This window comes from Opisthocomus hoazin, chromosome 3 (assembly GCF_030867145.1).
Source record: "Opisthocomus hoazin isolate bOpiHoa1 chromosome 3, bOpiHoa1.hap1, whole genome shotgun sequence".
NCBI classification, from domain to species: domain Eukaryota; kingdom Metazoa; phylum Chordata; class Aves; order Opisthocomiformes; family Opisthocomidae; genus Opisthocomus; species Opisthocomus hoazin.
The window spans coordinates 96,664,126-96,686,170 of record NC_134416.1 but is presented as its reverse complement, the minus strand read 5'-3'; the positions used below and the strand labels follow the sequence as shown (position 1 = coordinate 96,686,170).

The window sequence follows — 22,045 nt, the reverse complement described above, 5'->3', positions numbered from 1 at the left end:
TGTCAGGTTGTACATACTCAGTCTGTCCTTCATATATCTTTAATCTTAGACAGCTTGCAGTACTTTTGTGTATGGGTTGCAAGCATTTTCCATAGCGTGATTACCACCCTGTGTCTTCTGTCAGAAGCTAAGGAGAAAAAGCTTTCCTTGCGGACAGATTTATTTATGAACACATTTGGAATTTATTTTATACATAAATGATTTACACACAAACGCTCGGGATGTCTAACAGGACGTCAGCGAGACCTTGATTTTCACCGCCGCGTTCTGGGAGCCAGGAGAGCTGGAAACCTGATGCGGAGGAGATGCTCTGGTCGTTTCAGAGGGCAACTCATTAGGAGGAAGACGTGTTACGGGCACCTGCAGCACCCAGGTGTCTTAAATTTCACTGCCCTTCTGCCATGCAGTTATACGAGCGGCGTTTAAAGCTCGCTGACCCTCCGGCGAGTTGCTGCCGACGAGATGCTCAAGGTGAGGCTGCTTCGCTGCCTCTGGAGCCCCGGGGCTGCCGCCGGTGCAGGCCTCCAGCTTCCAGCGCGGAACGGAGCGCGGCCTTCCCGGTCTCTCCCTCCGCCGGGAGCGGGCAGGGCTGGCCGCCCCGGGGCGGGGGGGGGAAGCTCAGCGGCGCTGCCGGTTCGCTCCCCTCGGGGGACGGGGCCGGGCCGGGAGGGGAGGGGAGGGGAGGTCACTGCGCCGGCGGCGGGGGGCGGCGGAGGGAGCCCCTCGCCATGGCAACGGCGCCGGGCCGCGCAGGCAGCGATGGAGGCGGCGGCGGGGCAGCGGCGGGGTCCGGTCTGCCCCGGGGCGCAGCGCCCGGCCCCGCCGGAGAGCGCCGAGGACGCGGAGGTGCGGCGGGGGCCGGGGGGGGGGGGCCGCGGCGAACAAACCAACGCACCCCAAAACTCGGGGGAGAAGGCCGAGCGCCCCGGGCAGGGCCCGAGCCCCCCCGCCCGGCCCGCCTGGGAGAGGCGGCTCCGCTGCCGGGCGGCGACCCCGGGGGGGGGATCCGTGGTTCGGGGGGGGTGCGGGTGGAAGGAGCTCCCTGGCGCAGATAGAGAATGGAGTTTTGGAGCGGGTCTTGGCCGGTGGCTGGTTTGCCCTCAGGCTGTTGCGGTGCGGGGCCCCTCGGCGCTGACGGGTCGTCTCGCTGCTGTCCTGGTCTGCCCGTGAACGGAGATAACCGAGGGCAACTTCCCCCGCTGCCTCCTCTGCGGAGGTATTTTTGTCGGTGATGAAATTCACGGACTTGTTTATGAACAGATAAACGGCGGTGCGCGCTTTGGAGGGCGGCTCTTCCCACGGCTGATCGCTCGCCTTGTGGGAAGGCTGCAGGGGTGAAGACGCTCCGGGGGCTCCTGTCCGCAGCAGCGGCAGGGGGCGCTCCTGGGACCTGCGGTGACACCAGAGGAACAACGCGGTGTGCGCGGGGGAGCCCTGCTGCCGCCTCAGCCGGGAACTGCTGCTGTCGGCTCTGCTCGGGGAGCTGTTTCCTCGCCGGTTTTGTCAAGTGGAAACACACTGTTAATACACAACGCTTTTTCCAGTGTTAACGTTTAAGGAAACTGTTTTTTTTGTAGGCTGTTTATTTTCCCTTTGGTTTGGCTGAGTCCTCAATGTATCTAAAAGCCAGAAAGTTTGCAGTGTGGTCTTTCATAGAATCATAGAAAGTTTTGGGTCGGAAGGGACCCCTAGAGGTCATCTAGTCCAACCCCCCCGCAGCGAGCAGGGACACCACTAACTAGATCAGATTGCTCAGAGCCCTGTCCAACCTGGTCTTGAATGTTTCCAGGGATGGGGCCTCCACTACCTCTCTGGGCAACCCGTTCCAGTGTTTCACCACCCTCATTGTAAAGAATTTCTTCCTTATATCCAGCCTAAACCTACCCTGTTTTAGTTTAAAACCATTACCCCTCGTCCTGTCACTGCTGTCTCTACTAAAAAGATTGTCCCCATCTTTCCTATAGGCTCCCTTTAAGTACTGGAAGGCTGCTTTTTGATTGAAGCAAACTTGATTACTTGTTACTGGAAGGGGACTGTAGTAGCCAGGGGTAGTGTAGATGCCAGGGATGGTTGGATTCTGTTAGATTTCCATCATGCTGAAGCAATAAAAATGCACCTCACCCTTCTACAGTAGTTTTCAGGACACATTGCAAAACCACCCAGACTGATATTTCTGTACAATTATAAATATAACAAGCTATTGTGGCTATCTCTTGTTAAATAAACTTATTTCTCAGGAGTCCTGTCCTACAGAAACTTAAAACTTTCAAGTCAGGAGAATCAGCCTAATGCTGTATTAATATCTTCCAGAATATCCTAAAGATTTGTGAAAAGGCATTATTGGGCTTTTAAGAGATTAATTAAGAAAATACAAGTAATTGATTAGATGATGTGTGACTCTAAGGATAAAAATGAAGCCCCTATCTCCTTATTAGCATTCATTTAAATTTTGATTATAGCATTATTCAGGTGAGAATTTGACTGCTGCTTTTTTCGTTTGCCTTCATGGATATCTGGCTATGAGATTAAGTAGTCAGAACTTGGTTTTTTTTGAAGTGTATGATTTGATTGTATTTGTCTCTTAACACTTTCACAGGCTGGGAACTTTTGCTCTTGTGCAACTTGGGAATTAAGTCCATGTTAGTAAGTACGTGTGTCTTGTTTTGTCCCTTTTTCTAGAAAGGGGCTTGATGATATAGCTTCTCGATGACTAAAAGTATCCTTCTACATTTTAGCAGCCTCTATTTTCCAGGAAATGGGGTGGAGGAAGATAGAGAAGGAGGATTCCTTCTATGCTTGAGCAATTCACAGTTTAACCACTGAGGACAAAAGCAGCTGTGTTACTCTGGTGCATGTGACCTGCCTTAATGGGAGCTTTTATTAAACAGACCAACATGATAGTTGTTAACCTTTTCAGTTCTACATTAAATATGGGGATGTTCAGGCACAGTAGCCCATGTGGAAAGAAAGCTTTCTTTTCCACTGCCTCCCCAGTGCATGTACAGTGCATTTGTAAAATGATAATGGGAGGTGTGTAACAAATGCCTCTCCAGTATTGCTACTTTCCCAGGAAAACATTAGAACCCTACGAATTGCTAAATATGAGGTGTAGAGTAGCATAAACAGGGAAAAGCACTTGATGTGTCAGTGCAAATAAGGGAAACGTTTTAAGACTGTGACAACTGTTTGGTAATAACTTTATTGAAAGAAATAAAATACCTTCTTCTCCAATAAAAGATAAAATTTCAGCCTAATTCTGTATGCCATAATTTTGGTATTGTCCTGATAAGAAGTGATTCTTAAACTTTATTAGTATTTCTGTTCTGAAACAACCAAAATACGGAAGAGGCTGTGGGTTCAGCTTCTGCCAGAGACAGATTGCTGTAAGTCACTGAATTCATGTACATGTGCTGCAGCAGTTATAACTCAGCAAGTCATTGCTAAGAAAAATCCTGCATTCAATGTACATCAAAATAAGCAGGGACAGAAAGCTGTGTAATTTGTGTCTTTCTGAGGGAGCGTGCAAAGTTGCAAGGGGAGGTGGCTTAAAGTGTGGGAACTGGAAATAGAAAGTAGATGAAAAGATAAAACTGCTGCTTTGATGTGCAGTGGGGAGAGACGTTTTGTGACTTTTGTGCTTGCATTTTTTTCAGCAATGATTGGATATCTTTCATTAGATTAAAAAGTATCCACTTGCTAACCGGTGGCAGACAAACCCTTGGATACAGTTACTGAATAGCAAAGCATGCAGCAAATTGTGAGCAACAGCTGTTACCTTAGTGCAAGATGGCTGAAGTACTCTCAACAACGGCTAGTGCTAGCTAACCTGCTGGAAGACAGGAAAAGCTACTTTTTATTTTCCTCACCAGTAGGATATTACATGAAATTAAAAGAATATGCAGCAATGGAAAGACAAACCAATGCAGTAGTGTGAGATCCATGGGTAGATTTCTTTAGTTTTATAACAGGCATTTCTAATCAAAAGAAAACAAGCGAAGTATGCTGTCTTGTTTGGAATGTGCTGACAGTTGAGCAATGTATCAATATTGATTGGCTTTGCTAAATGTATTTGGACGAAGCATGACATCAAATGTTTAGATGGGAAAGATGGAATTTTCTTAGTCACAATCAGGCTGTGACTGGTTAAAAGAATGGCCGAGGTACCTACTGATTTCAGTTCTCAGTAGCCAGATAATACATTTGAAAATGCGTAATATACACAGGACACATTTTTGAAGAACTGTGACTGGTAATAAGAGTATGTCATCATTACAATTAATATTCAGAAGATTTACAAGTAGGGAAGGCCTCTGTCGCTCAATCTAGAACAGACAGTATGTTGTGCTCCAAACACACTAACAATGATAACACTTCATGACAAATAACAATCATGTACCACAGGAGCAGAAAGAGGCTTAATAAGGCCGGCAGCTACAGGCCATCCTGCATCTTGTCCAACCTCCTCCACCCCAAATATGCAGGGGAGAGATGGGCACCTGAGGAAGCAGCAATTGCATGGCTCTGGTTGCTCAGCAACAATTCCAGCTTTCCACAGGGTGTATGTATTCAGGCAGTAGCAGTGCTGCTGTTTTCAGACAGGTTTCGTTTATTGCCAAGGAGTAAATTCCTCTCTGGCGCAGCTGGAAGGTATGCCACGTAGGCACGGGCTGCCTGCGTACAGCCCTGCAAGCCCAGGGTAGCTTATAACTTTGCAGTATTGCCACTTTGATGGTGTTGAACGGTTTTGGCATTTGTTTGTGTAATATTGAGACTTGAAATCTATACTTACTGTAATGCCAGACTTACATAAAGGGAAACGCTTGGTTGTTGGCAAATATAGTTCTGTTTCTGTTCCTAGGTTTCCGAGTAGAGGTTTGAAACACCTGAAGGGCGTTGGGGTGAGGTAGGGTTGAACAGCTCTTAAGGGAGAAGCCACTGCCTGAGCATTCCCACACCATTTAGGGAGCTGCACACATGCTGCTGGAGACTAAACTGCTGGGACCGGAGTCCCTTCACAGCGGGCGACTCCAGTGAGCTGACGGGTGCCCCTTTCTGTCTCCCTGCACACACACACTCACTCTCAGGCACTTTCTCATCGCTCAGGCTTCACCCTGGCTTTCCCGAAGCAGAGTCTCTGACATGACGTATGCCAGATTAATTTCTTGAGTGGTACAGCAGTGCAAAACAGCTCGAGCTGTGTGTCTCCAGAGCGGGACCTCAAACAAAGAAATCCCTGGGCAATTCTACCCTTACAATCTACGTTCCTGCCCTGCATGAGTTCTCCATGTGATGTCCAAGTGGCAGCTGATCCAATGGTGTTATTTGGGTCTGGGAGCTTCTGTCCTTCATTGGGGCCCTTCATTGTTTCTGGGCAGGCTGAAGATTCTTCCCTTATCTTCAAAGAGGCCCTGCTGCTGTCAGTGGATGACTTAACTCCCTTATCTTCTAGCTGCAATGGAGTCCTTGATGCCCTCCTTCGTTGAGTTTGGCTAGGGTTCAATGGAAGTTCACAGTATTCAGGTGGCAGATTCACAACGTATGGCCTAAGGCTTCAGTAAAGTCAGCCACTAATGCCAAGCAAGTGACTTACATGAACATTTATATGACTAGTGTACCAGAACACAAAACAGCAACTCTTCTTACATTTTGACTATTTTTTCCTGTAACACAGCAAGGTGGGGGACAGTGCTGTAAGCTTTCTCGCTCAGTGCAGCTGGAGTGCCAATGCCGAAAGGCTGCAGCTGGTCCAGTTTAACCACACAACAAAAATGGGCAGGGTAATATCAACAGTTCTGAAAAATAAAAGCATGGCTGATGTGCTGTTGTATTTCTAGTAGCAGATTAAAAGTGAGCAAAAAGACCTAAGTGTGGAGAATGGCACTTGGCATTGCTTACGTCTTCTAGGGCAAAAAAGGGTGGGCTGAGTTACACAGGAGTTCTTGGGGGCTCTTTCAGGACACCCCCCCCAACCCCCCCCCCCTTAATTTCCTCAATATTTGGAGTACAGATTTGCCCACATGTATTTACTCTATTTGTACTGAAATCTGTTGTCATTTGGAGCCGCTTGTCTTGCTTGGCTGAAGAAATAGAAAGGAGGTGCCTTCTATAAAGATGTCAGAGGTCTTTTAGGACTCCTAGAAAAGCTGAAGACATTACTAAAGTATCATGATGAAAAATAATATATTAGAAGCTTCAGGTTCCTGAGGCAATAAATCCTTCTTGGTCTTGAACATTGAGTTGTGTCTTCTTATCTGTATGCCAACAGATTTTCTCTTGCAGTTCCCATGCCGTTGTTGTGCCCTGCACCCATGAGCCCAATAGTGTTGTTATGGCAGGATGAGGAATGGTCTAAACTGCAATTGTTAGAGTAACTTTAACGATTTTACATTTCTTAGCAGAACACATGAGAAGCTGGTATTTTATGACTGAAGCATGTGACTTGAGCCTCTACATGTTGGATAATAGTTCGTAAAACAAGATATACTGAGTTTTTCCATAGCACATGTGAACACAGCAAATTTAAAGAATGATCAGACTTTTACTACAGAAACAGTGTTTTATTTAGCAGATAATGGTGGATGGAGTATGCAAGCTACCATTGTTAGAGGATTATAAGAGCATAACTTGGATGTGCGATCTGGTGCCAGAAGTTGGAGGCAGTAGGATGTAGTTTCTGTTTCATCACCATTTAATACCTAAAAGTTTATATACCAAAACCATTTTAAACCTCCAGCATGGGGAGAATAACATAAATCCTGCCTTTTATGAAGTTCATTTGGCATGTTTTAAGACAGGATAGTGGAAAATATGGAAATCCAGATTTCTCGTGTGTATTTCTGAAGATTACTAGTTTGAAAAAGAAACAAAACTTGTCGTCTTCTTGCTCTGAATTGTTTTGTGTTCAAAATGTTTGACTCCATCAAGAAAAATGCTTATTATGTGTGGTGAATTGTTTACCAATATAAATTAGGTCAAGAAGCACAGAACTCCTCTGTATTAAATAATTGCATTTACTCTTATTTTAATTTTCTACAAAGTTTTAGTGTGTTGTAGGAAGGATGTGTGAGAAGTTCATATCCACAAGGATTTGTTAGCAGGATTTGTAGCTGATGGCATACATTGACTCTAGCAGTGAAAGGTTTTTATTTCAGGAGGGTGGGGGGGAATAAACAACAACAGAAGGATGAGGGGGGAAGAGGGGAAGGGAGCGAGCGAGTGGGCCCTTCCCAGTGTGGCCAGGTAGAGCAGTGATGGGTCCCAGCTGAGCACCCTCTTGGGTTGGCCTGTCTGTGCCTCTAAGGTGGTGTGTGGCAATAAGAAAGATGAAGAGGCTGATGATGAGTTTCTGCCCTGTTTTTTCCTTGGGGCCTGTTTGAAGTCACTATTAGTTGTTACTGCTGATTGGAGTATGCCAATCAAATGCGAATATTGCACATTGGTTGTTAAATCTCTGCGCACATATATTATCGAGTAACATTTATCAAGCATCTCTATGACTGGTTTCTACTTTGTTATGCGTTATGTTTGGTTTTCTCTAATGTAAACTAAAATCTTCAAAGATGAAAGGAGAAAGTGAGGAAGGGTGATCCTTATGCTGTCAGGAGTGGCTTCCTGTGAGAAGCACCGTAACAGCACTGTTGGGGTTTGCAGGTGCAACACCCATGGCAATAACAGCACAAGAGCAGCACAGGGAACAAAAACCTGCTGCTGAGGCTCTGGAAAACACCCCCGGCAGTTTGGGTGCGAGCTCACAAAGCTGCAAGCAGCAGGCCTTTAGTATTAGCGAGGTGAAAGCGCGCCTACAGGCATTACGTAGCAAGATGTTTTTAGACTTGTCGACATTTAAAAGCTGGAGTTTAAATCTACTGAAATATATCAAGGGGTTGTTACAGCCTCAAGAAGAAGGTGAGCTTCATGTTATGTGCGGCGGGGTTTTTGCAACTCCCAGTTGACGCCGACTAGCCTCTGGACAATTATTTAACTGTGGTGGAGAGGGAATTCCTGCTAAAAGCGGAGAAGCTGGGGTTTCATGAGTGTTGGTTTAGCTGCATGCAGACAATGCAGTAACTTCAGGAAAAAGCTTTTGGAATCTTGTTTTGTTTTCTCAAGAGCACTGTTACAAGAGTATTCAATTAAGAGAGTCCTTTTAAAGTTTGAGGAAAATGTGAGTAGTGGGGGTTGGATGTTAACTTTGCCCCAGCCCTGAATTGCCACGTAGCCGTCTTGGGATAATACTCAGAAAAAGGCACTGGAAGCGCTAAGTGAAAGAGGAATCCTTATACAACTGTATGTTAGGAAACAGCCTCCAAAGGTGCAGTAAAAGTAGCAATCTAAATCTTGAGTTAATCCATAAATAAACAAACCTTCAAAGGCTTAAGTCAAGAAGTGCCTTGTTAGAATATGACTGCTTTTGAGAAAGAACCAAAGGCAAAAATTTGATCAAGCAAAGAAGGGGAAAAAATGAATTGCACTGCAGAAAAGAAATGCGAATCTGTGGTCTATGACTATTATCTTCTTATTTCTCCAGAGAAAAGGTATGAAAGCAGCCACTACTTCGTTGGCTGGGTGGTAAGCGTTACGCTCTTCATGCCATAGCTGCTACTACTAAAACTTGCCAAGAGAGTGTTTTTTGTTATTAGTCAAAGAACCGTGTAGCTTAGATTAAATATATTTACTTGTTGCAACTCTGTTCCACTGAATTTTTATCAAACTAAAATGGTAATGAAATGAACAGGTAAAAGTTGCATTAAATGGAATCTTGTTTTGTGGTAAATAACTCCAAAGGTATAGATTGAACAATATCTAAGACTTTCTTAAAGTCTACTTAGAAGTAAATGCTAATTAAGAAGGTCATAAACTTACTGAATAAAAAACCACGTTCCCTCCCCACCACTTTCTACATTTTGAAATGTATGTGTTGAAGTAGTTAATTTCCTTTAATTGTACATGTATTAGTAAATTATGGGGAGGGAGAGGAAAAGGAAGACATTTTACTTGCAATGTTTCCAAACTAAAGACTTCTAATATAAGCTAGTAATACAGCTGAACAAATAGCTTTGAGTTACTGTGGAAGCAGTGCCATGAAACTTTTATTGTTAGCTAACATGTATAGCTCTCTAAGATGGACTGGTAGGCCAATCTCAAACTTAGATTAGTGGGAATGATCAAAAGGGCAGCTGGAGGTCTAAGTAACTTCCAAGTGACTGGAAAGAAAACACCAAGCTCAGCATAGCTACCGGACTGTTTTAATTAATGTGTTGCTTATAATGGAGTGATAGAGTACAACAGAAATACCTTTTTCTTGAAATCTGTAATGCTATAGATATGTTGTGTATGAGTTATTTGCATCCTGATTGCTATATGGTCCAACTTTAAGGTTAAAGATTTACATTGGACTTGATGATCTTAAAGGTGTTTTCCAACCTAAATGATTCTATAACTTACCCGATATGAGTACAGCATGTCTTAGCTGCATAGTTAGCATCTCTGTCTGCAGCAACAGATGTAATTTTCTCGTGACCCATAGGTCAGATGAGTTACTCTTGTGAGCTCAGTGCAGCTGTGAGTGGAGTTTTAAAAAGCTTTAGAGCAACTTGGTTGACCTGTGTCTGAGCAACTGTTACAGATGTTGATTGCAGTACAAAAGTACTGCTAAACATGTGTAGTGAAAAAGCCTGAATTCAGCACAAGTAATCAAAAACTTCAGAATGCTTATACTACTTGAAAGAGACATAAAAATTCCATCACTAGAACTATTTTACTTGCTTCTGTGTGGATCCAGCTACATCTCTGGTGCTGGCAACTAAGCTTATGGTAGATGTGGGCCATGGAGTGACTTGTAGGGCCTGAATCAACTGGTCTTGTCTGATTGCCATTGATAGCCAGACAAAAATGTGAGTTTTTAATTGACAAACCTTTTTGTTAGTCATTCCATGGAAAACAAATTATCCAAATGGACACTTTGCTATTAGTACTAAGGTACCCAGAAACATCCCACATTAGTACAATCAAGCTTTTATTTATTGATTTACTTATTATCTTCTGTGATTTGCATATTAGCAAAAAATCAGGCATTAATCTTTAAGGCTTATGCTGCTGAATCCACTTCCAGGTAAAGTAAATAACGAGCAGTAGAACAGAAAATATGAGCCACTACATCACTCTCTTCATTTAAAAGGGTAACAAAGCAGCTTGTAGAAAGAAAGTAATACCAGTAAAATTATTTACTACCTCAAAAAGAGATAAATGACACAAATAGTCAGTTTGCCTAACTTGCCATGCTGATCTGGCGAACTTATATCAATTCTGTCTTGATGGGCTACATCTGTAGAGGAAGCTATCATCTTCTCATATTTAAAGGTAACAATCTGGAAGTTAAGTCTATTTATTATAGGTATACTGTGAAACTGTACAAAAACATTTTTTGATCTTTATAGTCATAAGTTCAGTAAAAAAAAGTTGCATTTTTCACAAATTTGTATTTCCTCATCTAATTTGCTTAAAATGGAATTGTTGTAATTTTAGAAACTTCTCTTGGAATCTCCTATATTTGTTAGACTTGGTGTCTTCTTAGGCTTAATGGAAGACAGAAGTTTTAACCAGTGATCTGGTGGGAAGTCTTCTCAGATGATGACTCTTGTGCCATAATTCAGCATGCTCAAGAGCTACAAAAGGTGGCTAATGTTGTTTAGACTGTAAGATGTTTGAAAAGTTGTGGAACAGAGACATGATCCAAAACAAAGCTGTGACAGTTCTTCAGGTCTTGGCTGTAAAGGTGACGCACTGTTGCTCTGGACAGCTCTGATAGCCCTTGAAAACAGAAAAGCAAAAGCAACTTTTCTGTAAGGCATGGTTGTTCGGGTTGGCATGGCCTGTTTACAGCCTCCTGGAGAGTCCATGAAGCAGACAGAATGGAAACACTGCTTGGTTTAGCACTGCATGCTACACAGATAATTAGCAATTCTTTGCAGTAAAAATCATAGTTATTTATGCTCTCTTCTTCAAGCTAAATGCTTAATTTGCTGAAATTCTGCAGAAGGCAAAAAGGAGATGTTTCATGGCTTTCTAGGAAATATACAGCAACATAATCTATTAGCATTGAATTGTTGACCCCACATAGCATAAGACAAAGCAATCTTTGGAAATACCATATTTCAGCTTCTGCTGTTGTGCTCATTAAGAAGCTGAAGTTTTAGTTCTAGGATGGATAAGGAAGTACTTACAACCTTTATGATGATATATTAACTTGTCTGCAGGATAAGGTGCATGTCAGAGTGAGACAGTCAATTCTTACAGAGAAATGGTGATGAACAGCGCATCTAAAGGAGGTTTCTGCAGAAAGAAAGTATGCTTAGACTGTATTAGGAATAGAGGCATATATTTCAGCTGCTGTATAATGTAGCAATCATTCTAATACAATAATTCTCAACTTAAATTTTGCCATCATGGACCAACTTGTGTAGTACTTGCTGCTGTGTGGATTACAGATAGGTTCATGCAGTGTTTTTCTTTTATTGCTGAACTCTGATCAAAGTAGTTGAAATAAACCTAATTTTCATCCCTTCCTCAAGGGTATTTAGGTAACTGTAGTGAGACTGCTTCATGAACACAAGAATTCAGTGTTTGGGTTTCAACACTGTCATTCCTGCTTAGACAGTTTGGATAGTCGTAACACCACATATTAATCCTACATTCATGCTTGTGAACATGGAACAAGGAGGATGTTTACAAACAATTAAAAATAATATTTTATTTAATTCCTCCTGACTTGGAAATATTTGCCTTTTCTTCTGGAGGCTTTGCTGTCATAATAGTGAAATTACATTTTCAATACAAAAATGAATGGGTGTCTGTAATACAGAACATGTAGTTGATGAGAGATGATCTAATCACACTTAATGCTAGTGCATTTGTAGTGAGCTAAGTGGACACATTGCTCCTTCCTCCATCAAGAGAGATAACCAAGCTGCAGGAAAGTATCGCTGAAAGGTCTGTATCTAATGCAGATAGCCAAAGTCTTGGGGCTGGAGTATCAAGTAAAACCACTCAAGATGCTATAAAATGTACATGTGAATATGCAGCCTTTTTACAGCTAACTAATTACCAACTTATGAAAAGTAATCTTCTGATGGTTTTGAAATAAAATGTATGAGTAGGTCTTTTCTTCATCTAGGTCAGAAAAGCCTTGCAGAACAATTAAGACAGGAAACACATCCCCTACCCTTCCAATATCATCTATTCCAGGACTTGTGTCCTCTGTGGTGATTGCTGGAAAGCTTGTTAAATCATTATTTCTTTGAAAAGTTTGTACCTCAGTTATTTCTGCCCTGTTGCAGAATTCTGATTTAGAAGCAGCTGCATAGATAGAGGAGGGTAAGGCAGAATCAGGCACTTTGTTTCAAGAATGACACTTTATTATTTTTTTTTTTAATCTGGAGATGGTTACAAGTAAGATATCAATGGGACCCACTGAGGCAGTAAAATAACATGACTTGGAATCCTGAATCAATTGACTAGATTAGTTGGTTGCAGTTCTGGAAAGGTAGATCAGAGCACAAGACTAATTATAAAACCTCATATTTGATGGCTGGCGCACTTTCAGTGTTGCTGTATGGATCTGGTGCTCTGGTAGTGCTAGTTACCCATCTGTGGAGGCATGCTGCTTATACTGAAAATAGACATAATGTCAGGCCTTTTGTAAAACAGGCAAGTGAATCCCTTTCTTAGGGGTCAAAAGGAATGTCAACTGTATTTTTATTATGAAATATACATGGTGATTTGGAGGCATGGTTAGCTTGCTCAGTGTGAGTTGAGGGCAGTGGGAAAGCCCTTGAAGTTCGTGGTAGAATACCTGCTATGCAGTATGTTAGTAGGCAGGTAGCTTGGATTTCTTGCATGGAACTGCAAGAGTTTTTTTTCCTTAGAAGGGGACTAAGGTTGCATAGGCAACTGGAAAGGAAGTTAGGCTGTATTCTAATTTAGGTCTCACAGGGATGTTATAGTTTTAAAGTCAATTTATGTTGTGACTAATATTTCTGTACTAATATGTAGAGCAATATGGCCATAGGAGGCTCGTTCATTTTATTGTAAAGGAAGTGATAATAATAACCAAAGCAAGATTTTATGTGTCACCAGAGGTAAATAACAGCTTAAAGTTCATGACCACTCTGAGTAGCTTTGGATTAATATGCAATATGACCTGGGAGGTATTCCCTTTTGACAGTATGGAAAGAAAAAAGACATTTAGCCTGCCCTGCTGACTGCTGAGACGATGGTTTTAAACTGGACTGCGCATTTGCCTATGAAAAACAATGCATCAGTGAAATCTCTTAAGAACTGGTCCTTGAATTTAAGGTATAAATTAGCACCAATTAGTGAAAAAATATGGAGCTGGATGAGCGTGAATCTTATGAATTTAGAGTTCACTTCTAAAATGCATGACTTAATACTAAAGCAGTTCTGATTTAACCATAAAAAAGCTGAATTCAGAAATATGCAGCCAAGTTAATGAATAAGAACACCCTACCTTATCTTCCTGGTGGGGCCTGCAGGGAAGAAAAACAACTTTATTTCTAAGGTTAAACAAGCAAAAAGTTAATTAGTTCATGAACTGTTATTACACTGATGCTTTGTTTGTGATGCAACAGCTTGAAAAGAGAATCTTTTAACTGTTTAATGCTAGACAACAGCTACAGAATACCATCATCTGCACTTTCATTGCAGATAGTATCCCAGCGTGGTCTCTGTACAGCAGCCTGTGAGCTACTTCGCTATAGGAATGGCTGGAGTCTGTGTGTACATATATGTATCAAATGCTGTTAGAGATTTTGCTAACTATAACCAAAGACTCGCTGAACCCCCTTTTTTGACATAGACTGCCAAGAACTTTTGCAGTGACAGAAAAATAAGGGCAAACTAGTGGGTGCTATAAGAAAGAAAAATTAGGTGCCACTGCATTTATATTTGAAATGTAATCTATTGTAGTTTGAAAAGTCCTCAAGACTGAATTGTTAACTGGTGAACATTGCTTCCAAGGGAAGTAGTCCTCAAGAACTCTTCTAAAAATGAAGTCTAAGTCTTGGATCCTCTTCCATAAGAAACCTTGGATTTGGCTGCCTGTTTTTTACTGGAGGCCTGCATTTCTGCTTCAGAAATGTGGGAATGAGAGAATGAGGACCTCAGATGTTGTTTCTCTGAGGCAGCAATATGAGAAAGAAGAGGGGTGGAAACACATTCTCATGAAATGCTAATCAACTAGCGAACCTTTACGTGATAAACCGATCCAACTATGTAAATGTGAAGAACAGGTGCAAAATTTGGGGTGGGTTCCAGACCTCTGTGGAATGTATACTTCACTGCTACTCGCAAACAGAAATCCAGACAAGTTAGGGAGGCTGTAGAGCTTCGTGATGAATTTTTGCCTTGAGACTGATTCAGTTTCATGCTTTATTGAAACCAGAGAGGATGGTCTGCGTTTTGCACTTTCCTTGTCTCGGGCCTAGTACTTGAGTGATGATACAGTAAACATGTTCAGTAAGACAGATAAGAAGATGAAGAAAAAGGTTGACTGTTTTGCTAGCTATTATTTCAAAAGTAAGCAGTTGTCTGCCAGCTGTCTGCCTTAATTCTCAGTGGACAGTTTGGGGCCTGGTTTGAAGTTCATGTGATGTTCTGTATCTGTAATTGAGCCCTTACCCACAATGACCACTAACTTCTTTATTTTAGCCAGTTGTTTACAAAGGTAGAGATAGACTTCATGGTAGTAATGATCAGCTTAGAGACCATCACTTAATTGTGAAATCAGGATTAGGGTTGTTCTTTTTCCATTTGCCTATGTTGAATTTTCATCTGCCACTCTAACACACAGTTGCTCAGTCTCGGAAGGTTCTGTAATTCTTTGGTCATCCTTATTAACTTGAATAACTTAGTTTTGTTTGCAGACTTTGTCATTCTCTCAGCTTTTCCCTTTTCCACCTGACTGTGTGCAGTTGCCTGGAGAGCTCCACATACACCTGTTGCTGTAAGAACTAACTATTGATTTTATTCCTATCCTCTCCTTCCCAAAATTTAATCCAATTCTTTATCTCTGAAAGGTCATTTTCCTTATGCTTTTCCTAAAAGCATTTGAAAATGGATCTTTCTGAAAGCTTTTTGCAAATCCAGGCCATGTAGATCAATCTTCTTTACACTAATGGTTATTAACCCCTTCAGTGAACCTCAGCAGTTCATGACGAGTGTTTCTCCCTTTCAGAAAAACCTTGTTGACTTTTCCTTGGGAAATTAAATTATTTCAGCTGCTACTTACTTCTATTCTTTATTATAAAGCCTGTTATTTTACCTGTCAGGCTTCCTCGTCACTTGTTTCTCATTCAGCTAGCCCTGAAAGTGTGCATTTTATGTCAGTAACCAGCCTTGATACGGACGCAGAGTACATGTCACATTAAGCAGTTTTGCTCTTTTGTCTTTGAGTTTCTTTACAATTTTTGGGTGACTACCCATCTGATACATTACTTACCATTGATTTTAATTTTTTTTTTGTCAGCTTATAAACTCGTCTTCTGAGCCTTTATGTGTTGCTATTCAAGTGAGAGGTTCCTGTGAAGGAAATACTGAACTCTTCTGCAGCAAAAATGAATACAAATTTAGCAATCTTCTGTTGCATTTTTGCAATATTATGATTTTTTTAAGACATTCTGAGAAGTTTCCTATTTCTGTGGTGCATTGTGAAAGGGAGCTCATTATCAGCAGTTTGTATTTCCTATTAGCTGTTAGTCAGACTGCTTCACTTTGCTTGATTGCATCTTTTTCTTGGCTGTCAGGGTTTAATTCATATGGATTTTTTTCCATATCATTGTTATTCCAGCTTTTTGTTGGATGCCTTCTTGCTTTTACTCTACCATTTAGTTATGCTGGCTGGCTTATGCTTTTTCCTCAAGTCTCTCTTGATAGAAGCTGTGCCATTCCTCTGCATTTTCAGTATGGTGTTCTTAAATAGTCTGCATGTTATCTACAAAGATTTTGTTCTCTCTAACACTAATATTTTGAACCCAATATTGTGCCCTTTTAGGGACCAAGGTAAGAGTCACTTGCTGTCTTGTATGTTTTGTTTTTGTTTTTGAATGACTATTAATGATGTCTACAAAATCTAGTATCATCATCGCGATCTGAGATGGTATTTCCCTAGTGTATGTGGAGACAGCTGCAGTTTCTTGCTGATACTGTTCCCTGCCATGGGAGCCCCTCTCATCACTGTCAGCATGTCACAGTCAGTACTTCCATCCTAATCAGGCAGTCAGCAATATCATATGCTGTGTCTATCTTGTTCACAACTGAAACTTCATTCCAGTGGGCTCTGGTTGTCTTCCTAAGTTCTTTGCACACCAAGATCTTTTACAGTGGTGTAGGCTTTTCCGTGTTTCCTGTACAGTAAATACCTTGATGTGTGGCACAAGGTACCAACGATACCTTCCTTATGCTAAGTTTCTGGTGCTATTTGTATGGCAATGTCGTTGTTCAAAGATAGCAACCCAGTTCTCCCAGCTTTGTTTCTAGGACTTCCTGCTTAGGTAGAAGCAGGTATGCACTTGTTTTGGTTTTTTTTGTTTCCTTCCACTCTGTTCAAAGGGACAATATATGTTCAGCCTTTTGCTATGGTTTGCAGTGTGGCAGGTGGCACCCTCTGCTCTATCACGTTAGGGGTCCCTGTACTTCATACAAGTGCTTATGTCTTTTGAGACCACACGATCTTCAGGGCCTTATACCATTTCCTCAGGCTAGGTTTAAATACACCCCTCTAATCTTTTTTTTTTTTTTTTTTTTTTTAAGAGTAAAATCCACAAAGTTTACTGAACTTATTTCTTCCTAAGCCATTCCCTTCATTTCAGGAGTGTCACCAGCTTCTAGTGAATCTGGACCTTGTTTCCCTCCTGGTCTTCAATTGCATGTCGAGAATTTATCATACTCTTTAGTCTGCATTGCCAGGGTTAGGGATGCCTGAAGAACCTGAGATAGCATATTTTCACCTTTGAATCTTACTCTGGCTGAAGCTGACGGGCACAATGTCCACAGAAATAATAATGGAAAAAGGCGGAGAAGCTGTGAGATTCTGTAGTTCCTTAAAATGTAAAATGTATTACTTGCATGGTTACTTGAACTGAAATTGTCTGTCCGCGCAATAATGTCTCTTTATTTGGTAAGACCCACACATTCTATCTGTCTTGGTAAACATAAGGCTAATTGTGTATCTGTCTATTTAATATATTCAGTATTTTATCTTTAAATTTTATTTTCCTAGCAGTGGGTCAAATAGGAAAGCAGAGCCTGGAGGACAAATGTCTTGCCTAAAGCAGAACAGGGAATTACACTAGGACTTCCTATATGGTAGGTTAATTCTTTAAGTGGTACTGCCTTTCAGCATAAAAGCCTTGTTGGGAAGTAAGATAACATTATTATAGCCTAAAATCTTTGTCATATCTGTTACTTCATCAAACAAGTAAGATTAAGAGATTTTTCAGCTTTGATGGCCTTTGTTGTCGTTTACACGTTTGAACTGAAGACATTAGGTGGCTGACAAATTCTACGCTCACTAGATGTTTAAGACAAAAAGCATTTTCTGGAATGAGAAGCAACCCAAATGCCTACTGGTGTAGGAAATCACTAAATACGTAGAAGTTTTAGTTTTTCTCAGCAAAGCAGTTAAAAATCCTTGCCTTAATTAAAAGTATTAAACCCTCAATGTTATTTGACTTTGAAAGCAGCTCAAGGTAAGAAAGTACACCCTTAGCTCTGGTTGCTGTCATTGCAGATGTAGGAAGAGAATACAGCAGAATGCTTTTAAATTCCTCTGCTTCTATTCAGTGTAGATTTTCATCTGTGATTTGTGAGTGATCATCTCCATAAAGGACAACTTCAATTGCCAAATTTTATATAGACTGTATTTTGTGGTCTTGTGAAAAACAGCATAAAAGTAATGTATGCTTTCAGCTTTTAACCACTAGATGGTAGCTAACTACTACCTGTAATTACCCCTAGTAAAAGAAAACTTGTTGCCGAAGCTGTGCTGTATAGCACTATCAAAAAAATCTTTTGATGCTCTGAAATGAACTTTCATAATTCATAAACTAATATGGCAACTTAATATTTTAATCTAAAAAGTTTTTCTCTAATGTAATTGATTGTGCACTTCATGGTTTTCCTGACCTGCATAGTGGTGATTTACCCCAAATCTTTTTAATGTTTCGTAGGGTGCTGAACATAGTCAAGGCTATCCAGAGATGCATGACAGACTGAAATTATTCTGAGTATACGGAGTTATAATAAAAGATTGCATATCTTCCTTAATGTATATATTACGTTATTAAAAACAATGCAACTTCGCCATGGAACTTGCACTCCTGAAGCACGAGGAGGAAATTTATTCTTCGAATCGTGGATCTGATTGTGGATCACCAATAAAATAAAGGGTAAAAAAGCAGGTTTTTTAAAGTATTTGATTAAAAACTGCAAGAAAACTTTCTCTTGCAAGCAATAGAAATGTTTTAGTAAGTGTTAAATCTAGTACGGTGATAAAACAAGGAGTCCTTGTTAAGTTACTGATTACATGACCCTGCCTCTGCAAGAACTGTTCCATTCAAAAATCTTCAAAGTTAACCTCCATTATTTGGCCCATTTATGTAGCCATGATACACTATTCAAACTAATGCTCTTGTGGATGTAAAGCAAGTTCCTAAAGTGGTATTTTTATAGCAGTTTCAGCAGTTATCAGCTATACCATAGTTAAGGTTGAGCATTATTTATTTTTGTGGCTTGTGAGGCAAAGAAGTGGTACAGGTGATAAGTCCTGCATATGGTTGCTGACCAAAAGGCTTGTTCTTAGCTTTCTGGGTTGTTGGTTGTATTAATGGTGTGCTAAGTTGGCTTTGCTGGAAGTCTGGCTTTTGACCTGAGGACAATAGTGATGTGACAATAGCAGTTAAGTACTGTCTCAGCCACTTCATTATTTTCAGTTTTCCTTTTTAACGCACAATGAGGTGGAAGATCACAGGAAGTTGGTTTCTGTAAACATCAAAAATCTTGCTGTGGCTCTTAACAAAGATCAGCATATTATCTATACAATGAGATAGAAAGGGCCCTCAGCTTGTTGCTCTGAGATGTGCTGGCTACACTGGAGCTCAGCTGAAGTGTCATGGGGTAATAGGGGCCAGCAGGAAAACACCAGTGAAATACCTCAAAGGAGGTAAGAGGTGTTCCTCTAAGAAGGTGACACAGCCAGCAGACCAGCTGAAGCACCTCTACACAAATGCATGCAGCATTGGCAACAAGCAGGGGGAACTGGAAGACACCATGCTGCTAGAAAGCTATGAACTAGTTGTCACTGAAACTTGGTAGGATGAATCCCATGACTGGAGAGCAGCTATTGATGTCTACAGGCTGTTCAGCAGGGACAGGCGAGGAAGAAGGGTTGGAGGCGTTGTCCTCTACATCAAGACATGGCTAGAGTGTGAGGAGCTGTCTCTGAAGAATAACCATAAGCAGGTCAAAAGCTTATAGGTAAGAATCAGAGACTGAGGTACCAAAGGTGTTTACTACAGGTTGCTGGATCAAGGGGAGCCTATTAACAAAGTCATCTTCCTCCTGCTACAGGAGGTTTTGCACTCTCAGGCTCTTGTACTACTGGGGTACTTCAATCATCCCGACATCTACTGGAAAAGCAGCACGGTGAGCTGTAGGCAATCCAGGAGACTCCTGGAGTGTATGGAGGATAACTTCTTAAGCCAAGTAATAGACAGCCCTACCACAGGGGGTGTGATACTGAACCTGATGGTCACCAATGCAAGTGAGAGCTCATCAGTGACATCGAGATTGGAGGCAGCCTGGGCTGCAATGATCATGCACTGGCGAAGTTTGCAGTCCTGAGGTATATGGGTCAGGCAAAGAGTAAAGACTGGGACCAGTACTGTTTGATATTTTCAGCAATGAGATAGAGGGGTTGAGTGCACCCTCAGCAAGTCTGCAGATGATACCAAGCTGAGTGGTGAGGTCGATGTGCCTAAGGGATGGAATGCCATCCAGAGGGACCTGGAGAAGTGGGCCCATGTGAACCTCATGAGGGAATGACAGACCAGTCAGCTGTGCCTCAGTCCCTGGTAAGGTTGTGGGACAAACTGTTCTGGAAGCCATTTTATAGCATGTGACAGACCAAGAAGGTGATTGCAAACAGCCAGCATAGATTTACCAGTGTCGAATCCTGTGTTACCAACCCGTTTGCCTTCTATGCTGAGATGGCTGGCTATGTAGACAAGGGGAAAATGATGGTGGTGTTCTTTATCTTGACTTTAGCAAGGTATTTGACAAGGTGTCTCATAGTCAGACTGGTGATATATAGACTGAATAGTTATCTGATAATTTGGGTGGAAAATTGGCTGGATAAGCAGGTTTCAAGTGGCACCAAGCCTAGCTAGTGGCCAGTTGCTAGTGATGTCCCTCAGGGACTGATACTGAGGCTAATACCGTTTAGTGTCTTTAAAAATTACTTGAATGATGGGATAGAGTGCACTCTCTGCAAGGCTGTTGACAATAAACTGGGGGAGAGGCCGATATGTGGAGGGCAGGGCTGCTATTCAAACAAACCTGGACAGGCTTGAGAAATGGACTGAGAGGAACCTCAAGAAATTCCATGAAAGCAAATGCTAAGTTCTACAGTTAGGAAGGAATAGCCTTGTATGACAGTACAGGCCAGTGGCCAACTTGCTAGATAGCAGGTTTACAGCAGAGGGACTGAAGGGTTCTGTTCCATACCCCAGTTGAACATAAGCCAGTAGTGCACAGCACAGCAAAGAATGCTGACCATAAGCAGGGCTGAAATAGCCATCAGGTTGACAGCACAAGCTCATCAGTGGGTCACCAAGATGGTCAGGAGGCCAGAGTGCATGATGTATGAGAAGATATTAGAGAACTGGGTTTGGCCATCGCTAGGAAGAAAAGGCGTAAGGGGACATACTACTGAAGCCTATTAGATGGTTATCTAATAGGAGAGTGGAAAGAGCCAAACTTTTCATCAAGGTATATAGTAAGAAGAACCAACATACACAAGCTCAAATATAGGAGATTCCAGTTAGATGGGAACAATCTTTATGTTGGGTGGTCAAACACTTTTATAGTGCCCAGGAGTTTGTGGAATCTCCATCCTTTGAGATATTCAAAACTCAGCTGCACACACCTCTGAGCAGCCCCCTCTAACTGGACTTGCTTTGAGCAGAAGACTGGCCTAGATGACTTCCAGAGATCTCTTTAAACCTATACGATTTTGTGGTTCTGTAAGTTAGTTGCTATGACCTTACATCATTTTATGAAGAAGTTCCATGATTCTTAGGGGATTATGCGAGAGATTTATTTAAGCTTTTTTTTTCCTTGGTTTTTAAAAAGAACTTTTATTGATGCACGGCAAAGTTATAAACCTGTTGGGCTGATTTTACATTTGAAATCACATACATCCTGCAAAGAAGTAAATAATTTCTTAGTGTTCTGAATATATCCATGAATTAATTCAATGTGTAATAGTTAATACCATCTTTAAAAAAGAAGGTTGTAAAGGTTTCAGACAAAGCTACGGATGTTTACTTTTACACTAAATGCAAATTTTTGTAGTCTTTCTCTCTCAAACACGTATACAGAATCAGATTTGACTATAGTGGGTGCGGAAGATTGTGTGGAAAAATCAGATAATGTAGGGAAAATTGTTTGTACCCATGTGATTTTTATCAACACTGAGGTTGTCAAGTGATTTTATACATGATTCACATTGATATGAGTGGAAGCAGAAATATTTAGGGGCATTCAGAGCCAGAAACAGCTGTAAAAATTTTCTTTTTTCTTGTTTCTAACACTGGATCATTAGTTTGTTTTTCTTGACATTTTCAAGAGGACATCAGATTAGATTCTGTCACTGAAGTGGAAAAAATTAAGGCTATTTTAAAAAGGAAAAAAAATTAACATTCCTTGCTGAAGAAAAATTGCTGTATTAAGCCATCATTGTACAACTGAAAAA

At 41.3% G+C, this 22,045-nt stretch overlaps 1 protein-coding gene across 1 annotated transcript in view; it reads left to right on the top strand.

Annotated features, from left to right (window-relative positions):
- Nucleotides 1–759: 759 nt before the first annotated feature.
- The window catches only part of DNAH5 (dynein axonemal heavy chain 5), a 158,205-nt gene continuing 136,919 nt past the window's right edge, over nucleotides 760–22,045 (top strand). The window contains exon 1 of the mRNA XM_075417108.1: nucleotides 760–846. Within this exon, the coding sequence (XP_075273223.1) occupies nucleotides 760–846 (87 nt within the window). The remainder of the gene's footprint in view (nucleotides 847–22,045) is intronic.